Source organism: Rutidosis leptorrhynchoides, chromosome 7, assembly GCF_046630445.1.
Source record: "Rutidosis leptorrhynchoides isolate AG116_Rl617_1_P2 chromosome 7, CSIRO_AGI_Rlap_v1, whole genome shotgun sequence".
Lineage (NCBI taxonomy): Eukaryota > Viridiplantae > Streptophyta > Magnoliopsida > Asterales > Asteraceae > Rutidosis > Rutidosis leptorrhynchoides.
The window spans coordinates 159,880,217-159,901,851 of record NC_092339.1 but is presented as its reverse complement, the minus strand read 5'-3'; the positions used below and the strand labels follow the sequence as shown (position 1 = coordinate 159,901,851).

The following is a 21,635-nucleotide window of genomic DNA, read 5'->3' as shown; positions in this document are numbered from 1 at the left end:
AAACTATGTGAAGGCCGTAGGAGGAGATGTAGCTTATGATACTCCATGGGAAAAATTCAAAACAATGCTAATCAACGAGTATTGTCCAAGGAACGAGGTTATGAAGTTGGAAGCTGAATTACGAAGCCTGAAAGTTGTTGGTACTGAACTCACCAACTACAATCAGCGATTCATGGAATTAGCTTTGCTATGTCCCGAATTGGTACCAACCGAAGAACGGAAGATAGAACTGTACAAAGATGGTTTGCCTAAAAATGTCAAGGCAAATGTTACAGCATCGAAACCCAAGACTATTCACGAAGCCATCACCATGGCAAACGAGTTGATGGACCAGATTATTCTGGATAAGAACATCGATGTCAAGACATCGGAAAACAAAAGAAAGTGGGAAGGTAATCATCAACAATCCAACAAGAAACAAGAAACCACGCAAGGTGCGGGTAGTGGTTCAAGCTCAGGTTACAAGGGACGAAATCCTTTATGTAACAGATGCCACAAACATCACTCTGGTTATTGTAATGTGGTATGCAACAATTGTAATCGAAGGGGTCATCTTACTGAAGATTGTAGGGTTCCCGTTACAATTACAAATGACACCAAGACTCCGGCCACCAATGCAAATAGAACTGCCTTGGCCACTGTTACTTGTTATGGGTGTGGGAAACAGGGTCATTATAAGAGCCAGTGCCCGAATCCAGAGAAGAATAACGGACCTGCACGTGGAAGAGCATTTATTATTAATGCTAGAGAGGCGTGTGAAGACCCGGAGCTTGTTACGGGTACATTTACCATTAATAACTTATCAGCATCTATTATATTTGATACTGGTGCCGATAGAAGTTATGTAGAGATTTTTACACTAAATTGAATTGTTCATCATTACCTCTAGATGCTAAGTACATGATTGAGTTAGCTAATGGTAAACTAATTAAAGCCGATAAAATTTGTCGTGATTGTAAAATAAATTTAGCCGGAGAAACGTTTAAAATTGATTTGATACTCGTAGAATTAGGAAGTTTTGATGTAATAGTCGGCATGGACTGGATGTCCAAAATAGGAGCTGTAGTTATGTGTGCCAAGAAGGCAATTCGCATTCCTCATATGGATAAAACGCCAGTAATGATTTATGGAGAGAAGGGTAACTCAAAGCTAAAACTCATTAGCTGTTTGAAAGCCCAAAAGTGCTTGAAGAAAGGATGCTATGCAATCTTAGCACATGTTAATAAAGTTGAAACGAAGGAAAAAGAGAAGAGCATCAACGACGTGCCTGTAGCAAAAGATTTTCCTGAAGTCTTTCCGGAAGAGTTGCAGGGATTACCTCCATTTAGATCTGTAGAATTTCAAATAGATTTAGTACCAGGAGCTGCACAAGTGGCTCGTGCTCCATACAGACTTGCACCATCTGAGATGAAAGAGTTATAAAGCCAGTTACAAGAATTACTGGACCGTGGTTTCATTCGACCGAGCACTTCACCGTGGGGAGCTCCGATTTTATTTGTCAAGAAGAAAGATGGATCCTTCCGAATGTGTATAGATCACCGTGAATTAAATAAGTTAACTATCAAGAATCGGTATCCACTACCGAGAATTGACGACTTATTTGATCAACTGCAAGGATCATGTGTTTATTCAAAAATCGATCTAAGATCGGGCTATCATCAACTACGCGTCAAAGAAGAAGATATTTCAAAAACTGCTTTCCGGACACGCTACGGTCATTACGAATTTTTGGTCATGCCGTTTGGATTAACGAATGCGCCAGCTGTATTCATGGACCTCATGAATCGAGTTTGTAGTCCGTATCTGGATAAGTTTGTTATCGTTTTCATTGACGATATTCTCATCTATTCCAAAAATGAGCAAGAGCATGAGCAGCATTTAAGGTTGGTATTAGAATTGTTAAGAAAAGAACAGTTATACGCCAAATTTTCTAAGTGTGCATTTTGGTTGAAAGAAGTGCAATTTCTTGGTCACGTTGTTAGTAGCAAAGGAATTCAGGTTGATCCAGCTAAAATTGAGGCCATTGAAAAATGGGAGTCTCCTAAGACACCAACACAAATACGTCAATTTTTGGGTTTAGCCGGTTATTATAGAAGGTTTATTCAAGATTTTTCCCGAAATAGCTAAACTATTAACAGCGTTAACGCAAAAAGGGAAGAAGTATGAATGGACTTCTGAGCAGGAGAGTGCATTTCAATTACTGAAGAAGAAGTTGACTACAACGCCTATTTTATCGTTACCTGAAGGGAACGATGATTTTGAGATATATTGTGATGCTTCGAGACAAGGTTTTGGTTGCGTCCTTATGCAACGAAAGAAAGTTATTGCGTACGCATCCCGACAATTGAAGATTCACGAGCGAAATTATACGACGCATGATCTAGAACAGGGAGCAGTAGTGTTTGCATTGAAGATATGGAGACACTACTTATATGGGGTTAAATGCACTGTGTTTACCGATCATAAAAGCGTTCAACATATTTTCGATCAAAAACAGCTGAACATGAGGTAACGTAGGTGGGTCGAACTGATAAACGACTATGATTGTGAGATTCGCTATCATCCCGGGAAAGCGAATGTAGTGGCTGACGCTTTAAGCAGAAAGGAACGAGAGCCAATTCGAGTACGAGCGATGAACATAAAAATTTGCATGAATCTCAACTCACAAATCAAAGAGGCTCAACGAGAAGCTCTTACTAAGGAAAACATAGGAAATGAAATAATGAAGAAGTATGAGAAGCAACTCGTTATACGGGAAGACGGAATTCGATGTTTTGCAAAACGTATTTGGGTACCAAAGTTGGGTGGATTAAGGAAGTTGATATTGAATGAGGCACATAAAACAAGATACTCGATACATCCTGGAGTTGGAAAGATGTATCAAGATCTTAAGACGCATTATTGGTGGCCTAATTTAAAGACAGACGTTGCAATATATGTCAGGGAATGTTTAACATGTTCCCAAGTCAAAGCAAAACACCAGAAGCCGTCAGGGTTACTTCAACAACCAGAAATCCCAGAATGGAAGTGGGACGGTATTACTATGGATTTTATCACGAAGTTACCCAAGACTGCATGGGGTTATGACACCATTTGGGTAATAGTTGATCTTCTCACCAAATCTGCACATTTCTTGCCTATAAAGGAAACGGATAGAATGGAAAAACTATTACGATTATACATAAACGAAATTGTTTCAAGGCATGGAATACCTATTTCCATTATATCCGATCGTGATAGTAGATTTACATCAAAGTTCTGACAATCACTACAGGAGGCCCTGGGAACTGGTTTGGATATGAGCACCGCATATCATCTGCAAACTGACGGGCAGAGTGAAAGAACAATTCAGACTCTTGAAGACATGCTCAGGGCATGTGTGATCGATTTTGGAAACGGATGGGATAAATATCTACCATTAGCAGAATTCTCGTATAATAATAGTTATCATGCGAGCATTAAAGCTGCACCATTCGACGCACTGTATGGAAGGAAGTGTAGATCCCCTATCTGTTGGAATGAAATAGGAGATCGATGATTAACTGGTCCCAAAATCATACACGAAACTACTGAGAAGATAGTACAAATCAAGGAGAGATTGAAAACAGCCCGTAGTCGCCAAAAGAGCTACACCGATGTCTGAAGGAAATCATTAGAGTTTTAGATATGTGACATGGTTATGCTAAAGGTGTCACCTTGGAAAGGTGTAATACGTTTCGGCAAAAGGGGTAAACTAAACCCAAGGTATGTAGGCCCGTTCAAGATCGTCGAACGCATTGGACCGGTAGCTTATCGACTCGAGTTACCACAACAACTCACCGGAGTACATAATACGTTTCACGTTTCAAACCTTAAGAAGTGTCTTGCAAAGGAAGACCTCACCATTCCTCTTGAAGAAATCCAAGTCTACGAGAAACTACAATTCATAGAAGAACCAGTTGAAATCATGGACCGTGAAGTTAAACTGCTCAAGCAGAGCAACATACCAATCCTTAAGGTTCGTTGGAATGCTCGAAGGGGTCCCGAGTTTACTTGGGAACAAGAGGATCAGATGAAACAAAAGTACCCACATTTGTTTCCCGAGAACGCAAAATAGGTACAACTTTAATATTTCGGGACGAAATTTATTTAACGGGTAGGTACTGTAACGACCCGGATTTTTCCGACCGTTTTATACATATGAGATTAATGTCTACATAAATTAAACATTACCAACATGATAAGCAATCCAAATTGTTGAGTCTTGTGTTTTTAAAAAGAGTTTTACACAACGTTTGACCGTCCAATTTGACCGATGATATCACGAACTATATAACATACGATAATTATACGATTGTGTACATATACGTATTTATACATATCTAACATGATCTAAGGATGGTTTAACATATCATTGTGTACTAATAACAATGAGTTATAAGTATACTTTGAGATTACTAACTTAAGTTTTCAAAACGGTAACTATACATAACGTTCTTTGACATATATACCTATAATCTATAATGCTTATACAAGTATCGTATAAATACGTATTTAATTACTTTAAAGGACTTAAATACATAAAACAATATAAGTATATTCACAAAAGATAGTTATATTTGAATTCTCGTTCCGTTTTCTCAAGATTTCTACACGTATACCTAGGGTATATGTACCCGTATTATACGCAGCTTCTAGATGTATTTACTATTGATAAATACCAATTATTAGACCTCAATAATTTACTCTTAGCAGCCATTGTTAGTCAACAATATGTGGGATCAATTAGGAAGACTTATGAGCTAAAAATCAAAACTTAAAATCTATATATATACATACATATACACATTTTTTAATATACATACATATACTTCCATATCAACTTTATTTTAAGATAAATGATCTTCTAAACTCTCTCATCTTCAACCTTCAAGTATTCTTCAAGGTCTTCATAAGTTTCTAGCTTCATAATCAAGGTAAAACTATGTTTAAACTTTGATTCAATTCATGTAAGTTAATTATCTTAAATCAAGATATAAACTTACTTACAACCTTTGTTTCTTTCATGATTTCACTTCTTAATCTTCCAAGTCATCAAGAATAAGTTATATCTTGTTTATTCAGTAACTTTCTTCATCATACTTGAGGTATAACCTTTGTTCATCATCTTGTTCAATTATAACTATCTTACTAAGAATATACAAATTATAACAACAAGAACATAGTTTGAATGATTTCAAACTTGTTCACAAAAAAATAGATCCTTCTAACTTGACTTTTAAAACACTTCAAGACCTGTAATATATCATAATGATATGCTAACTTAACAAGATACAACTTGATTTTACAAAGAACACCTTAAAACTGAATCTACATCGTTGGAGTGCAACCGGGGGCTGTTTTGGGTTGGATAATTAAAAACCATCTTAAACTTTGAATTGGAAGTTTATATTCTGGAAAAATGATATTTCTTATGAATATGTTAATATATAAAAGTCTCATGGTGTAACTCAAAGTGTAAGTATTTTTGTAAAAATGATCATCTAGATGTTGTTTTTACAACGGAAATGACTACTTTCATAAGATTCACCAAAGTTTGACCTATAACCTGTGATTTCGAATGAAAACTAAGGTATTTACAGTTCATATTCATAAATAATGACTCGATCCAAGGAAGTGGCAAGTTGAACCAACAAAAAAGGAGTTATATTGAAGAAACTACGGCTAAAACAAAATTGGGTATCCGAAACTAGTTTAGCTACGAAATTAATTGGAGTAAAACTAAACTAATCATATCTTTGCTAATTAATATGATATTTTATATATATTTACTTATGATTTGATTTTATATATTTCAGGACCACCCGTAAACAACACGAGAAGATTAACTATAAGACCTCATGATTGTACGCAACACGTCATTTGACAACACGGTACTTTATGTACGCAACACGTCATTTGACAACATGGTACCATGGGTTAAGATTAATTCTGATCAATACGAATATGATGGGGTCTTTATTTATTTTATTGAGCAACTAATTGTGGACCACTAACATCGGACTGCTAACTACGGACTAATAGATATTAAAAGTATTATAAGTATATATGTAACGATTATTTGAAAAGAAAATATGTTAATATATTATATATATGGTTAGGTTCGTGATATCTATCGGAGACCAAGTCGTGTTAAATATCTTCAAAGCAAAAGTGAGTATATAGTCCCACTTTTAAACTCTAAATATTTCGGGATGAGAATACATGCATTTTATGATTTACGTTATGGACACAAGTGATTAAAAATATATATTCTACGTTGAGTTGTACCACTGGCATACTTCCCTGTAACTTGGTAAATACTATTTACATGAGGTATTGTAAACGCGAATCCTGTTGATAGATCTATCGGGCCTGACAACCCCAATCGGACTGGACGACCAGTATTCAACGGTTGCACAGTACTTCGTTTCGGTGACTACAATTGGTACGGTGTAGTGAGATTTCATAATAAAGGGAATATGCGACGTTGATTAAATGTTAAGTATGGTTATCAAGTGCTCAACCACTTAGAATATTTTTATTAAAACGTTTATGTATATTAAATCTTGTGGTCTATATTTATAACGCTGCTAGCATTAAACCTATATCTCACCAACTTTATGTTGACGTTTTAAGCATGTTTATTCTCAGGTGACAATTAAAAGCTTCCGCTGCATTATGCCGAATTTAAGCAGGATTTGGAGTATGCATATTTGTGTCAAAAATAAAACTGCATATCGGAAGATTTGTAATGTGAAATATGTTGGAAATCTTATTGTTATTATCAAATGTAAAGTTTGTAAAACTAAGATTATCACTAAACAATAATCATTATTATGCTGTTTGAACCTTTGATTATAATAAAGGTTATGGTTTGTATTATAAAAACGTATGCAGATTTTGAAAAATGTCACATATAGAGGTCAATACCTAGTGATGACACCAATGAGTACGTGACGTTTATATTCGATATGAACGGGATGCTTAACCGGGGAAGCTATCGAGTGGCTAACCGGCTATATAATTTGTAAAAATCGCAAACCCTAGTATTTGGTAAAGAGAAATCAAGTAGTGCAACAACGGGGAAAGATATTCAAGCCAAAATTTATGAATGGATCTCATGTCGCTGAAAAAAAAAGAAATCTCATTGGTTAACATGGCTATACACCCTGATAAGTGTCGATGCCTCACCAACAAAGATAACAGGATTTGGCTAGCTTGTCCGAGTTCTACGCTGCTCCCATTTTGACTGTCAAATATATATGTAATTTATAAGTTTTCATTAATAGATTATAGTTTATGTGTAAATTATAGGTTATGTGTAATCTCAATAAGGCACAAAAACTCTATGTATATTGGTTATTGATTTTTTTTTTTTTTTTAAATTGAGTTCATTTTTATGTCATGATCTCCAAAAGAAGGGACTTAAAACTATTATAGGTCACACCTCTTGTCAATTTATACATGCGATCTATTTATTTCATGGAATTTTTTAACATGGCTATACACCCTGATAAGTTTCGATGCCTCATCAACAAAGATAACAAGATTTGGCTAGCTTGTCCGAGTTCTACGCTGCTCCCATTTTGACTATCAAATATAGATGTAATTTATAAGTTTTCATTAATAGATTATATGTTATGTGTAATCTCAATAAGTCACAAAAATTCTATGTATATTGATTATTGATGTTTTTTTAATTATTATTTGAGTTCATTTTTATGTCATCGTCTCCAAAATGAGGGACTTAAAAGTATTATAGGTCACACCTCTTGCCAATTTACACATGTGATTTATTTATCAGGTAATCTCGACATTCATATTGTTACATCTTTTAACAGTATTTGCCAATTTACACATATGATCTATTTATTTCATGGAATTTTCTAATGCTATTTATTTTAATATCTTGCAGGCACATAGATCACGCGCGATTACCTTTAAGAAAATTCAGAGTATACTCATAATAAAATAAACAGTTTTCGCTCTCTATATAATCCATCGACATGTTAAGTGATTACAATCATGGGATAATATGTGGGAAACTTGACCAAAATTTTAACTACAAACTAAACCTTTTTTCAAGTATTATAGGTTACAGCTTTATGTTATTATTATTATTATTTTCTTTGAACAACAGTACATGATCACCCAGAGGGACTCAACCACTTACGAGTTTGTAAGTAACTAGAGGGAGGTGAATAGTTACTTAATACGATTTTTGAAACTTTTTCGATGATCAATACGATATGAACAATGATTGATCACATTAGTCAACTCAAACTATTGTGTGGTGTGTTTATGTTTGAAATGATGCGGAAAGTAAACTAAAGAACATAAACACAAGGATTTATAGTGGTTCGGGTGGATGTTAAGTAATCCACCTTAATCCACTCCCCGATTCACTAATCGGGATTTGTTGCTTCACTAAGCACTTTTTCTCCAAATCCGGTAGAGATCCGATTTACAAGTCTTGTACTTCTTCTTAGACAACAAACCTAATCCCTCTATCCCTTTGAAGGATTACCTCCAACTTAGATCAACTTGGACAAGTATTAATCTCCAATGAGATTAATCAATTCCCTAGTTCCCTTTAAGGAAGATGATAGCTAATCTAGCATATGCCTCTAATTACAAAGTACAAAGACTCTCTCTTTTCTAGTGATGATAATCCTAAGATAATTCTAAGAATTATTACATCACTATGCAAACTTACAAAGATTTAGAATTTGAAAGTAAGTTTACAATGACACCTTTTATAATCTATGAGATTATTAAACTTCTCTTGCTTTAATCACAAACATATGTAGAAGCATTATGTTCTAATGATTCTCCAATGATTTTGAGTTGTAGCATGCAAGAGGTCCGAGTCTTCAAAGTTCTCCAAGTCTTGCTATTTATATTGAGCGATAAAGAAGTCAGCCTTGTCTGTGGCTTGACTCACGGTCGACCGTGGGTCGACCGCACGTGCTTTAGTCCAAAATATTTATCCGTTGTATATCCGTTTGAATAAATTTTGGACATCACTTCTTGGATATTTTACTTCATTTAACACCTACAAAAAGATACCCAACATCCTATACAAGTACTATATGCATTTAATGTCCATTTACCTTGGATGGATTGCTTTGATAGTGACTTATCATGTCCAAATTGGAAAGTCTAACATTCTTGGATACAAGACATGATAATCATTTGGGGCAATCTCAGTTTTGTCATAATCCTTTATTTGTCATTAACGCATTTGCTAAATCTCTATTGGTTGGTCAACATGTCATTGATGACACAAACCCACTTTAATCACAAAACATGCTAGTATTCAAATTTAAACTTGTTTGTAATTAACTAAGTGCGTTAATGATGTCTTGACAAATTGAGCATGTAGTAACAATTAAGCATGTAGTTTTAAACTTATTCTTAAACTTAATTTTAGACATAAGCAAACCTATATGTGTTAATCTTTCATTGTCCTATTAAGTTTACTAGATTATAACATTTTGCAATTTATCCAAGTAACACATGCATATATTGAAGTAGTCCAAATACTAGTTTCATCTAGTTCCACATAGCAAGACAAGTTTGATATACATATTAACTTACTACTTATCATTTAACACTTAGTCAAATAGTCAAGTAATACACATGTACTAATAACACGTAGTCAAGTAATATTCATGCAATGACTAGAAAGAGATAATTAAATTAATCTTAGAATTAAGCATATCATAGCATTAAACTAAGACAAGTAAGTTTTACTTGCAAAGTGGCATTTGCAAGATTAATGTATAAACATACATTAATATCCAACACATGTACAAGGAAAGCGCAATTCTTGGTTAGGACTTGGTGACCATCCTAAGAATGTCTAGATACATTTTAGATGTACATGTTTTCTTATAACACTTATGTGTTATCCTTAATCTAGGATTAATCGTCATTAAGGTGTCATTAGGCGTGATTAACCAAGATTAGTGTTCTAGTGACCAAAACTCCTTTGAGAATGAAAAAGGCAACTATCCTAAGCATGTTTGAACAGGTTTCATAAATTATAGATGCCCGGAAGAGGTCAAACATTTTTCGATAAAAAACCAGACAGAAGGTTTTGCATTCGACCCACGATCAGCCGTGGAGTCAACCGTGCATCCCCTGATTTCACAAATCTGGGTGCAGGTCTCCAAGGTCTGACCTGCAGTCAACCGTGGTTCATCCGTGTTCCCTGTTTTTCATGTTAAGCTTTCTTTGTTTTTTGGTCTTTTGCTAGATCAAGTGTGGATTAGTGAACTTGCTGATTTATATCAAGATGTCTACCATCACCTTTAGCTATGTGTATATGTCATCATCAAAACACTTATTGTCATGGGTTAAGGTTAGTATAGTCATTAAGCATAATTCCATGTTAACCCACATTCTCCCCCAACAGAGTTCATCACCCACAGTTGCATTACCCGTCCCCAACTTCTGCCTGGGAGGAAACCCGTCCCAATCCGAAGGCATCGGAGGTAAAACACCCTTCCCCCCCCCCCCACTGCCCCCGCAACGCGATGTGCGGAAGGCACTATTGGGTGGAATTCTAGGGTAAAGGGGCAATCTTGTGTGCAATGCTACACCTCACAGGAGTCGAACTCCTAACCTCTTACTAAAAGAGGCAGGCCACTATGGCTCTCATGAACTCTTTACATAATAGTGGCTAAACTTAGCTAATCTAGGACCTTGGATCCTTTATATAGCCCTCATCTAAAGAATCCTCCATAAGGCTAGGGAAACACCTTTTACTCTATTTCAAGGTTCTAAGAATCTCCCCCAGGAGTGAGACGAGTTTCCAAAAAATAACTCCCTAGGAAAACATACAACATTACAAGGAAAGAATCAACTAATACTAACTAACTTTCTCCCGAATGATGTACGGCCCTTGATGAAGATCTTGAATCTTCACTTTAAATAAACAAATGAAATCGTATCTCTAACATTGTCTTGGTCAATCATTACGCTCCAACCTCTTCCTTTGCATCCTCGAATTATCGCGCTAAAAATCTTCTTTCGACTTTGTTTGGGCATTGAACTTCATCGTGATTTCTTTGTTCTTTCAACGGTTTTTGAGTTTGCACAGCAGAATGCGCAAGTTATACATTCATCATTACATCACTTCATGTTGATGAAGAATACCTCGAATACTTAGAATCTCCCCCTTCAAAGCTCTTGTAGGCTCCTACGTGATCTAAGCACGATTATCGAAAATCTAACGAAGTCTTGCGGCTTTCGACTAAGTTGATATACCCCAGTGAAGAAAGATCTTCTTTGAATTCACTTAACTCCCCCTAACACTTGCCTTGATTAGTAAGCTCAGATAACTTGAGAAACTCCCCCTTCAAAGTATATGGGGCAAGGCCAATCAAGTGTGATTTTAATCACCTCCATGATAGCCTCATAAATCATTATATCGCCGTAGGTAACTTGAATGTGGCTCCTTCCAAGTTCCTAATGTCTCTAATACTCTCCCAAGAATGTGGAAGTCTCTTTCGTTTACCTTTGCTCAATCGTCAAACAAGTAATGCTTTGACTTTGTCACTTTGAAGTACGAGTCCAATACCGTACGTGTATTGAAGTCATAATGTGAAGCCCAAGTCCCATACTGAGTGTATGGAAGTCATACGCACATCAACCTTATACATATCTCGTCCACAATGATGTTTGCATGAAAAAAGCTTCATTGTTTCAACTGGTTGATGTAATCAGTTATCCTCGAAAATATCTCAAAGAACATATATAAGAAAGACCGAGAGAATCTGACCCTCAAATATATTGGAAAAATGTGCTTTGGAGGTCCAGATTCGGATAGGGACCATCCCTGTAAAATCCGAGATCCTGATAGAGACCAAAAGTGGAAATTTTTTTTGAAATTTTTCAAAAAAATTTGAAGATCTTCATATCTTCATGATGAAGATGATGAAGCTTTGAAGGTTTAAGGTTGAAGGTAGGTTGAAGATGTATGTGTTTTATGTTTGAAGGTTTGAAGGTAGAGGGAAAACATTCATCAATATTCATTAGGATCTCCTTCATTTCATTGAAGATTAGTCTCTGATACTACATGTTGGATCCTAGATCTACATGAACACGATGAATGGAACGAATAGCCACAAATGAATCAAGGAAACTAGAGAGAAAATGAGAATTCTATTCCATGGCTTCCTTGATCTCTATGAAGTACATTGGCTATTCTTACTAAACTATGGAGCTCCTAGGTCCTTTATATAGACCTCATCTAAAGGACCTCTTGGGAGTATGATTGACTCATTTCTAGGGTTCTAACGATTACCATTGAGCTACAACACAAGGGTTTCAACTTTATGTTTTTGGTTGTTGTAGGTTATAATTTGTTTGTTTTATTATTTATAATTGAACATTTGATATTTCTTCATTTATGCATACTTTTACTCACAATATCAGTTTCAATTTGTTGGTATTCGGTGCTAAGTTGAATATTTCATGAAGGTATACGTTAAACATTGAAGTTTTTGGTCCATGAATAATATTTGAAGTGTTTTTGGATTTTTGGAGTTAATTTGGGCAGAAAAGTTAGTTTTTACAAGACAAGTTCGAAGAAAGGACTAGCTGTGCAATGCATAAAGAAACTTGAGGGACTAAACTGGTAATAAGGGCCTCGAGATCGCGAGAATTCTAGATTTATCTGGCTCGCGATCGCGACTATGCTGCCGAGGCTTCTATGCGAACCGAAAATGTGAAAAGCGAACGCGACACCTGATTCTGAAGACCTCGCGATCACGAGAAAAGCAAGAGGAAAGCTCGCGATCGCGAGCCACGTCGGTACTGGGCTATTTTTTGGTAATTCATATTTAAACGATGGTAAACCCTAATTTTCATAAGTTACGAATTATTGAGGGTTCTTCATCGGTTTTTCATCATCTTCAAGTTATAGCAACATCAATGTTCGAGTTTTACTTTTATTTTGTCATTATTACACTCGGTAACATTTATTTTACTCTTTTAGTTATGAACTTCATTGTTTTTAATATACTTTGTGGTCAATCTTGTAACATGGTTGGCTAATTTCATGAAGTGTTTGCTTGAATGTGAAACCTTGTATGTTGAATTATTCTATCTTAAGGAGTTAATTGTTTGAAAGATTGTTTTAATCGTGTTTGATTGCAAGATCCATGTTATACATGGTTTTTGATCTTAATTCAATTATATATGTTGTTAATGCTTTTAATGTGAGTGTTAAGTGTTCCAATATATACTTTAACATTGATTTAGACAATTAAGCTAGTAAATTCAAGTGATTATTTTATTAAGTTTAATTGGTAATTGAAGGTTTTAAGCTATCATAATCGTGTAACTATTTCAAGTGATTGTTATAGATAATATTTTACATGAGTTTAATCTAATCAAGCCACTTTAATTAAATCGGATATAGTTCAACCGTTAGGGAAATCTACGTGAGTTAGGGATTTTGTGAATATTGACGAATAGACATAAGATCGTATATCTATCAAACTAGAATCAGGTTTGATTGTAGAGAACAATCCACATGCTTGATGAATCGTTTAAGTGAACACTGTTTTTCTCCTATTGTTTACTCCTCTTTATTACTTTCGTTTTAATCTAGTTAAAAACAAACAAAACTCCCCCAATCTACTTAGTATAATTATTAGTTAAAGTTTCTGATAAAAACTGTTATCTTTGGACGAACTAGTCAAATTTACTTATTAATTACTACACGAACGAGATTAGTTGCCTGTACTGGGTGATAATTGTTAAGTGTTTTTACTAGTTATTTTTAGAGTACAAAATTACACATCAACTTTTTGGCACCGCTGCCGGGGAGCGGTGTTTAATTGGGAACTTACAAGCTTTTAGTTATTTGATCCTTTTGTGAGAATTTAATTCTTGCTCTAGTTACTTTTCTGCTTATTTTTGTTTGGGTTTACGCGTTGGTTTATTGTGGTGTGATCGCAGGTTAGGTAAACATAACTCTGGAACCGTCTAGATTTTATCACATACGCCGCAAAGCTAAAGAGGAACATGATATCTTAGAGGGTTTCATAGCGTGCCTTTCTATATTCCAAATTACGAGTTTTATAAAGAAGAACCAGACATGGGTGCGAATCCGAATGATCAACCAATGTGGAATGCTAGGAAACAGGCCCCAGTAGCGTTACCACCTCCCATTCGTACACCAGACATTACTGCCGATACTTTTGAGGTCAAGCCTCAATTTATTCACCTGGTCTAGGAAAATATGTTTGATGGAAAGACCGACAGTGCATCCGAGCACATCAAGCAATTTAATGAATTATGTGCTCTTTACAAGAATAAGGAAGTGAGCCCGTATGCGTTCAATTTACGATTGTTCCCTTACTCATTGAAAGGGGACGCAAAAGCATGGTTGAAATCTCAACCATCGGGTTCTATTAGGACGTATGAAGATCTTCATGACAAGTTTATTGATCAGAACTTTTCGCTGGTTAAATTGACCATAGTCAAGGCTGAGATGAATTGTTTTGCATAGAAGTTTGATGAGTCATTAGCTGAGGCTTGGGAAAGGTTTAAGAGGATGTTGCATGAATGTCCTCAACATGGGTTAGAAGTCGGTACAGTTGTTCAAATTTTCTATCACATGATAGATGAGCATACGAGGGGTATTTTGGATTCCTTAGCTGGAGGAGTATTGATGTGGTAGCGTGAGGGTACGAAATAGTATTATTTTTAATACAAAATACTACAAAATATGACACAAGTTTTATTAATTTACGGATGAGATATACCTAAACCTTGCTACAACACTATAGGCAGTGTACCTAATCGTAGAGTAGTGTAGTTTTTAGTAAGTCCGGTTCGTTCCACAGGGAGCTGGTGATACTTACTATATTTTTAACTATATTTATACAAAATATATATAATTATATAAGTAGTAATATTATTATAAAAGGGGGGTTTTACCGTTTAATGACCGGTTTGTCGATTCTATATTTTAAGCGTAAAGATAAATGACGATAATTAAAGTGCGTAAAATAATGACAATAAATAAAATGACAGTAAATAAAATTACGAGTAATAAAATGACAGTAAATAAAGATACGATGAGAAATATAATAAAAGAATTATGCTTATTTAAACTTCCGTAATCATGATGTTTGACGTGTTGATTTTAATTTATTACCATGGGTTAATTGTCCTTTGTCCTGGTTTATTTGATACGTCTATCTGGTTTTTGTCCATAATAGTCCATCGGTCATAAAAATAAAGTGCGAGTATCCTCGTCAAATTACCCTTATACCCGAAGTCAAATATTCCAACTGATTAAGGATTTAAACTGTGACGCAGTTATCACTTCTGTCAACAATTACACCAGTTATCACTGTATGTAATCCACCCCTGTTTTAATTAGTTTATGAATATTAATTCATCCACTTGATCAGAATGAATAATCAATTACCCAACCCAATTGATTAATTAAATGATTATAACAGATTCCATATGAACATCACTAAATAGGACAACCATAATCATTATTAATTATTAGGTTAATTAATTTGAAGATAGGTTCCACAGACTCCAATGAGTTGTCACTCAATTAGACAATACCCCCCATCTATTAATAGTCAATAGTTCAATTTCCACAAGTGTCGGTCTTTTGCCCAAACCTTAATTATGGTCCAAAGTTCAATAACCCCTTCTTAATATTTTAGCCCAACATCACAATTACTTCGGCTCAAATAAGCATAATAATAACTTAGTTACGATACATTAATGTAAAAAGGTTGAACATAACTTACAATGATTAAAAATAGCGTAGCGTTACACGGACAGAATTTCGACTTACACACTCAAACGATCTCTATCATAAATCTTATTATTATCATAATTTAAAATTAAAATTAAGATTATTGTTATATCTTATTAAGTTAACATTATGATAGAGATATAGAATATAGATATTGATAATTGATATTGATAAATAAGAAAAAGATAGAAAAAGGTGTGTTTTTACATTACGATTACAAAGCCTTTTATAGGCGAATTTAGAAATTGAATTTTCACTTATGACCCCTGAACTATGCTCAATTAACAACTTTTTATTATTTAATATTATTCTTATTATGAATTATTTAAATATTATATTTTATTCTTGTGCATAGTTGACTCGTAATTTTTACACCGTTGCGTCGAGCGTTGAGAGTTGACTCTGGTCCCGGTTCCGGATTTTCGAACGTCCTTGCGTACAATTTTATATTTTGTACTTTGCGTTTTGTAACTTGTACTCTTGTCATTTTTAGACGTTCCTCATCAATAATTTGAACCTTTTTGATTGTATCTTGTACTTTTGAGCTTTTTGGACCTTTGTGTCTTCAATTCGTCGTTTTCGCCTTTTGTCTTCGCACTTATTTAAAATAAACGAATATTACTTGAAAATGGAACAATTGCAACTAAAATCTTGTCTTTCTTGGGGGATTTTGCTATGAAATATATGTTCCTTTTTAGCCTTATCAATATCCCCACACTTGAGCGTTGCTTGTCCTCAAGCAATACAGTCTTGAAATAATATAATACATCACACGAATCACTTCTTTATTCTTCACACTTTGTACATCAGTGATTTTGATAGAGCGGTATAAACAATGATAGTAACGATATGGTTAAAGGTGGGTGTGTCATCCACAGTTGCCTTGGGTTTAGGACAATGACACTTGCAATCAAATAGCCGATTTACTTTCGGTTTCCAAAGCAAAGTGCACATTTGAAAGGCGGTTTACAGTCCCACATGACTATAAAAATTTAGATCCTTTAAGGAAATTGGATCTTTATGAAAACATTTGATCTTTTGAAAATTCAAGCTAGATTTTACCCTAGACAAGTTTTCTGATTTGATCCATCATCGGTGTTGCAAAATATATTTGTGGATCAATATTTTGGCTAAAACTTTTAGGTTCGTGTAATCCACTGCTATCCCGGTATCGGAAAGTACACATCCAGTTTACTTGTTCCGTATATTATCTTTCGGTAAACTACCGTCCGGTTGTAAAGGAAAGCGATGAACAAGAAACTGTTAAGGCAATGTCCCGTGACATGCAGATGATTATGGTCTTTTAACGTGTCGGATGCTAGAACTATCCTTGGTAGGAGCGATAGTAAAGATCATCCTATGATTTTTCGGTCTGGCACAAGGTCCTGTCTCCGACCATGCTATGCAACCACCGTTCTTACGGTTGACACCCGATTTGGTTCAGGTGACCTAATGAATTCCAGGTGAATTCCTAGGATTTTACGTTCAATGGTAATGAACGCATTGAAAATGGGTTTTCAGAAAACAAATCGGTTTGTATTTTTGATCAAAATATTTTCTCGTTCAAGCTCGAGTTTAGATATCATTGAATTCCATGAGTTTGAATTCTCAATCTTTAAGGTCAATCTCAAGGATTGAGTAATATCAGTCTTAAAAGCTGATTTTTAATCTTTAAGGAGATTATCCTTTCTGGGGATCTGATTCATTAGTCTTATCAAGCTAATTTGCACGGTGCCTCTCCATTGTACGAGATAAATCCTTCTCATGGTTAGGATAAATCTGACCACTTGGCGACCCTGTTTGATGCTGAGGTCCGTGGATTTCCTGCTGATTTTAGAGATGACTTTTCTAGATTTTTCGTCAACCTACAGCTGGTCTGGACGACAACTTCTTGACCTAAATCAAGAAGCGCGTGTCTTTTTCGGAAGACTTTACTTCCTTTTAATGATGGAATTGATTCATCGTGTAGATCCATCTTTCTTTCAAATATATTACAGTAAACCGGGTAAAACTGATTAGTATCATCCAAAACAAAAGTACCTGCAATAATCTTGTACAAAGATATGTGATAGATAATTTTTAATTGAATAACTTGGTACATTCTCCCCACACTTAGTTTCTTTCTTTGCCTTTTTATTCTCCTTTATTCCATTTTAAATGAATTCAAGCATTTTAGGTTGTTTCTCAATTTATGTCCTTTCCGAGGTAACGATAATTTCGGTATTAACACCTAGTTTTCATCGTTCATAAATATGTATAAACATGATTTTGAGTTCATTTAGTTGAAAATTTTTCAAATTTTCACAAAATTTGGCAAATAAACCAAGTATAAACCTGAGAGAATTTATAACCCTTCCCCACACTTAAGATCATGCAATGCCCTCATTTGCATGAAATCAGACTATAATTTAAATTCATGAGGGTGATTAGCGTAGAAAAGTGATTAAAAATACCGAGTTTGCAAACATATTGTTATTTCACATTTGATTTTTTGCGTCTTGTCAAAATCAGTAGCTTTTGCTGAACTTCATGACAGTCTTTGAAAGTGCGCTGTTTTACCCTGTTTTGTACATAAGATAAAATACAAACATATATATATATATATATATATATATATATATATATATATATATATATATATATATATATATATATATATATATATATATATATATATATATTTTGAAGTTTGGTTTATAACCCCACTTTTCAAAAATTTATAAAGTATAATATTTTTGGCATACTTTAAATCAATAAAATTAAAAATAATGATAACAAAATTTGTCGCCCCGCCCTCGGGTAAAGTAATTTCGGCACAACGACCTAGTCTTCAACTCACGACGAATTTTAAAAATCATATTTTTAACTTAATGAAATAAAGTAAATTTTGTTTTTTAAAATCACAATAAAACATAAATTAAAATGCATATTAATTTCAAATAAAACCTAAAAAAAAATAAAAATTCAGAATGGAGGGATAAAACTAGTTCTTTAGTGTCTGCTAGCGGAAAAGACCAATCGAATTCCATTCTCGAAACTACACGAGAACAGAACAACTAACTCTAGATAGCATTTTCTTTTTAGAACATTTGAATCTCCCCACACTTAGGTAGCCGTGGTGTCAAAATTGTGATTAACTTCATCGTTAATTTCTCTTGGTCCATAATCAACTTGCATATCCGTGACTTTTTCTTTAAGCCATTGGTCGGATTCCTGTGTAATATCCACAATTTCAACTAGTTTCTCCTTTTCTTTAGGTGATAGATTGGATACTAACCGGTTACATAACTTAAAGTTCCCCTTGATTCTAGCATCGCGAATCCGTTTAATAAGTTTCTTCATTGAACTATTAATAACGAGATCATTTAATTTCGTATCAACAACGGGGTTCTTTGTTATCATGTCATCATTAGGTGTTACTTCATTTTCCCCACACTTAGGCGTTTCATTATTATTAAGCACTACCGTTGGAGTTGGTAAAACAACATGGTTGTTACCAATCGTTTTTGCTGGTTCAATGGTTTTGGTTGGTGGAGATTTAGACTTTCGAATCATAAAGGTGATCGATTTGTTACCACTACTAAGTGTCATTCTTCCATTTCCTACATCAAATAACGCCCCGGTGGACGCAAAGAATGGTCGACCTAAAATTAGAGGAATGTTTGGGTCCTCTTCTATGTCAATGACAATGAATTCGACTAGAAAGGTTAAATTACCTACTTGAATGGGTAGGTTGTCAGCAATTCCAACTGGGTGCTTAATGGTTTGATCAAAGAGTCGAACACTCATATCCGTTGGACTTAACTTACCTACACCTAATCTCTTATATAAGGAAAGAGGCATAACACTCACACTTGCACCTAAATCTGCTAGTGCATCATACATGACACAATCACTAAGTAGACAAGGAACAATAAATTCACCCGGATCACCTACCCTAGGTGGAGGTTTTGGTGGAACTGTATTCACCGGGTTTACTTCTACGGCTTTTGTTTCTTGTACTTTCTTATTCTTTTTCTTCTTCTTCTTTCCAGAGGTATCACAATCTTTATTACCTATCACTTGCTCATACTCAACTCCTTTTCTTGGAAACGGGATGGGTGGTTTGTATGGTGCCACCATTGGCTTTACATACTCGGGTGGTGGTGGTGTAACTTCTTCATTGTTACTCTCATCTAAAACCTTCCCATCTTCTGGTGCTGGTTTTTCAGAATTCGTTGAAACCATATTAACATTCTCATTCCGAGGATTTACTTCAGTATTACTCGGTAGCTTTCCTTGTTCCCTCTCACTCATCATGCTAGCAAGAGTACCTACGTGTTTTTCTAGATTCAAAATGGAAGCTTGTTGAGTTCTTAATGACTGATCAAATCTCTCGTTCGTTTGGGTTTGAGATGTAATGAATTGTGTTTGAGATTCAATCAGCTTTGCCATCATTTCTTCTAGATTTGGCTTTTTCTCTTCGGGTTGTTGTGGTGGTTTATACAAGCTAGGTCTTTGTTGATTGAAAGTGTTGTTTTGAGTCGGTTGGTTATTCGGACCTTGTTGGTTATACCAGTTATTTTCGGGTCCTTTTGGATTGTAAAGAATGTTTTGATTTCGATTTAAGTTTAGCCTTGGCGGTTGATAATTATTTTGATAATTATTTCCCGGCCTTTGGTTCATATAGGAAACATTCTCTCGTTGTTCCATCGTTGGTTCAATGTGACAATCTTTCAATAAGTGTGGTCCACCGCATTGCTCACAACTGATTCGTATTGCGTGAATATCTTTATTCATCTTTTCCATTCGTCTTTCGAAAGCATCTATTTTTGCGGAAACGGAATCAAAGTCATGGCTAGAATCGGCTCTAGCCACTTTAGATGAACGAAAAATATCTTTTTCTTGGTGCCACTCATGCGAGTGGGAGGCTGTATTATCAATAATTTTGTAAGCTTCAGTTGCGGTTTTCTTCATGATGGAACCACCAGCTGTTATGTCGATGTCTTTTCGTGTAGCAACGTTGACACCTTGGTAGAATATTTGTACTATTTGGTAAGTGTCTAAACCGTGTTGAGGACATCCTCTCAACATCCTTCCGAATCTTGTCCACGCCTCATATAATGTTTCATTTGGCTTTTGCGCGAACGTAACAATTTCTCCTTGAAGTCTCACGGCTTTAGATGCCGGAAAGAATTGTTTAAGAAATTTTTCAACTAAAACATCCCATGTGTCAATCGCCCCTTCAGGTAACGATTCTAACCAATCTTTGGCTTCTCCCTTTAAAGTCCAGGGAAACAACATGAGATAGATCTGCTCATCTTCCACTTCTCGGATTTTGAATAGTGTACAAATTCTTTTAAACGTACGAAGGTGTTCGTTAGGATCTTCATTCGGTGCACCACTGAATTGGCATTGGTTAGTTACCATGTGTAGAATTTGTCCTTTGATTTCATAATCTGGCGCATTAACTTCTGGCTTAATAATGGCGTGACCTTGGCCCGTGCGTGTGGCTCTCATTCGATCTTCTATACTTAGAGGTTCCGTTACTTCCATAATTGAATTTGTTGAATACGAATCACTAGAGGACTCTGATTTAACGGTTTGTGGTTCAGGAGGAATAATTAGTGGTTCAGGATCTTGGAATTGTCCTTGAATATGCTCCGGGTTCTTAATTGTGAAGTCGGGTTCAAAAGATGGATTATCGGAAATTTGAGTTGGAGTTCTTGTTCGACTAGATGACGATTCTAAAGAAAAATCAACGGCGACAATATTTGCTAGATGTCTTGATCGAGTTACAGGTGGTGAACGTATGAAAGGTGGTGAACGTTTT

The 21,635-nt window shown here is 35.2% G+C and overlaps 1 protein-coding gene and 1 non-coding gene across 2 annotated transcripts in view; one reads left to right on the top strand and one right to left on the bottom strand.

Moving 5' to 3' along the window:
• The first annotated feature begins 14,278 nt into the window (after positions 1-14,278).
• LOC139859732 (uncharacterized) overlaps positions 14,279-21,635 on the top strand; it is a 35,375-nt gene continuing 28,018 nt past the window's right edge. The window contains exons 1-2 of the mRNA XM_071848507.1: positions 14,279-14,503; positions 14,549-14,704. Coding sequence (XP_071704608.1) covers positions 14,279-14,503; positions 14,549-14,704 — 381 coding nt within the window. The remainder of the gene's footprint in view (positions 14,504-14,548; positions 14,705-21,635) is intronic.
• On the bottom strand, positions 14,516-14,622 carry LOC139860819 (small nucleolar RNA R71). The gene has a single exon (XR_011763434.1). It is a non-coding gene; the product is annotated as a small nucleolar RNA R71 (small nucleolar RNA).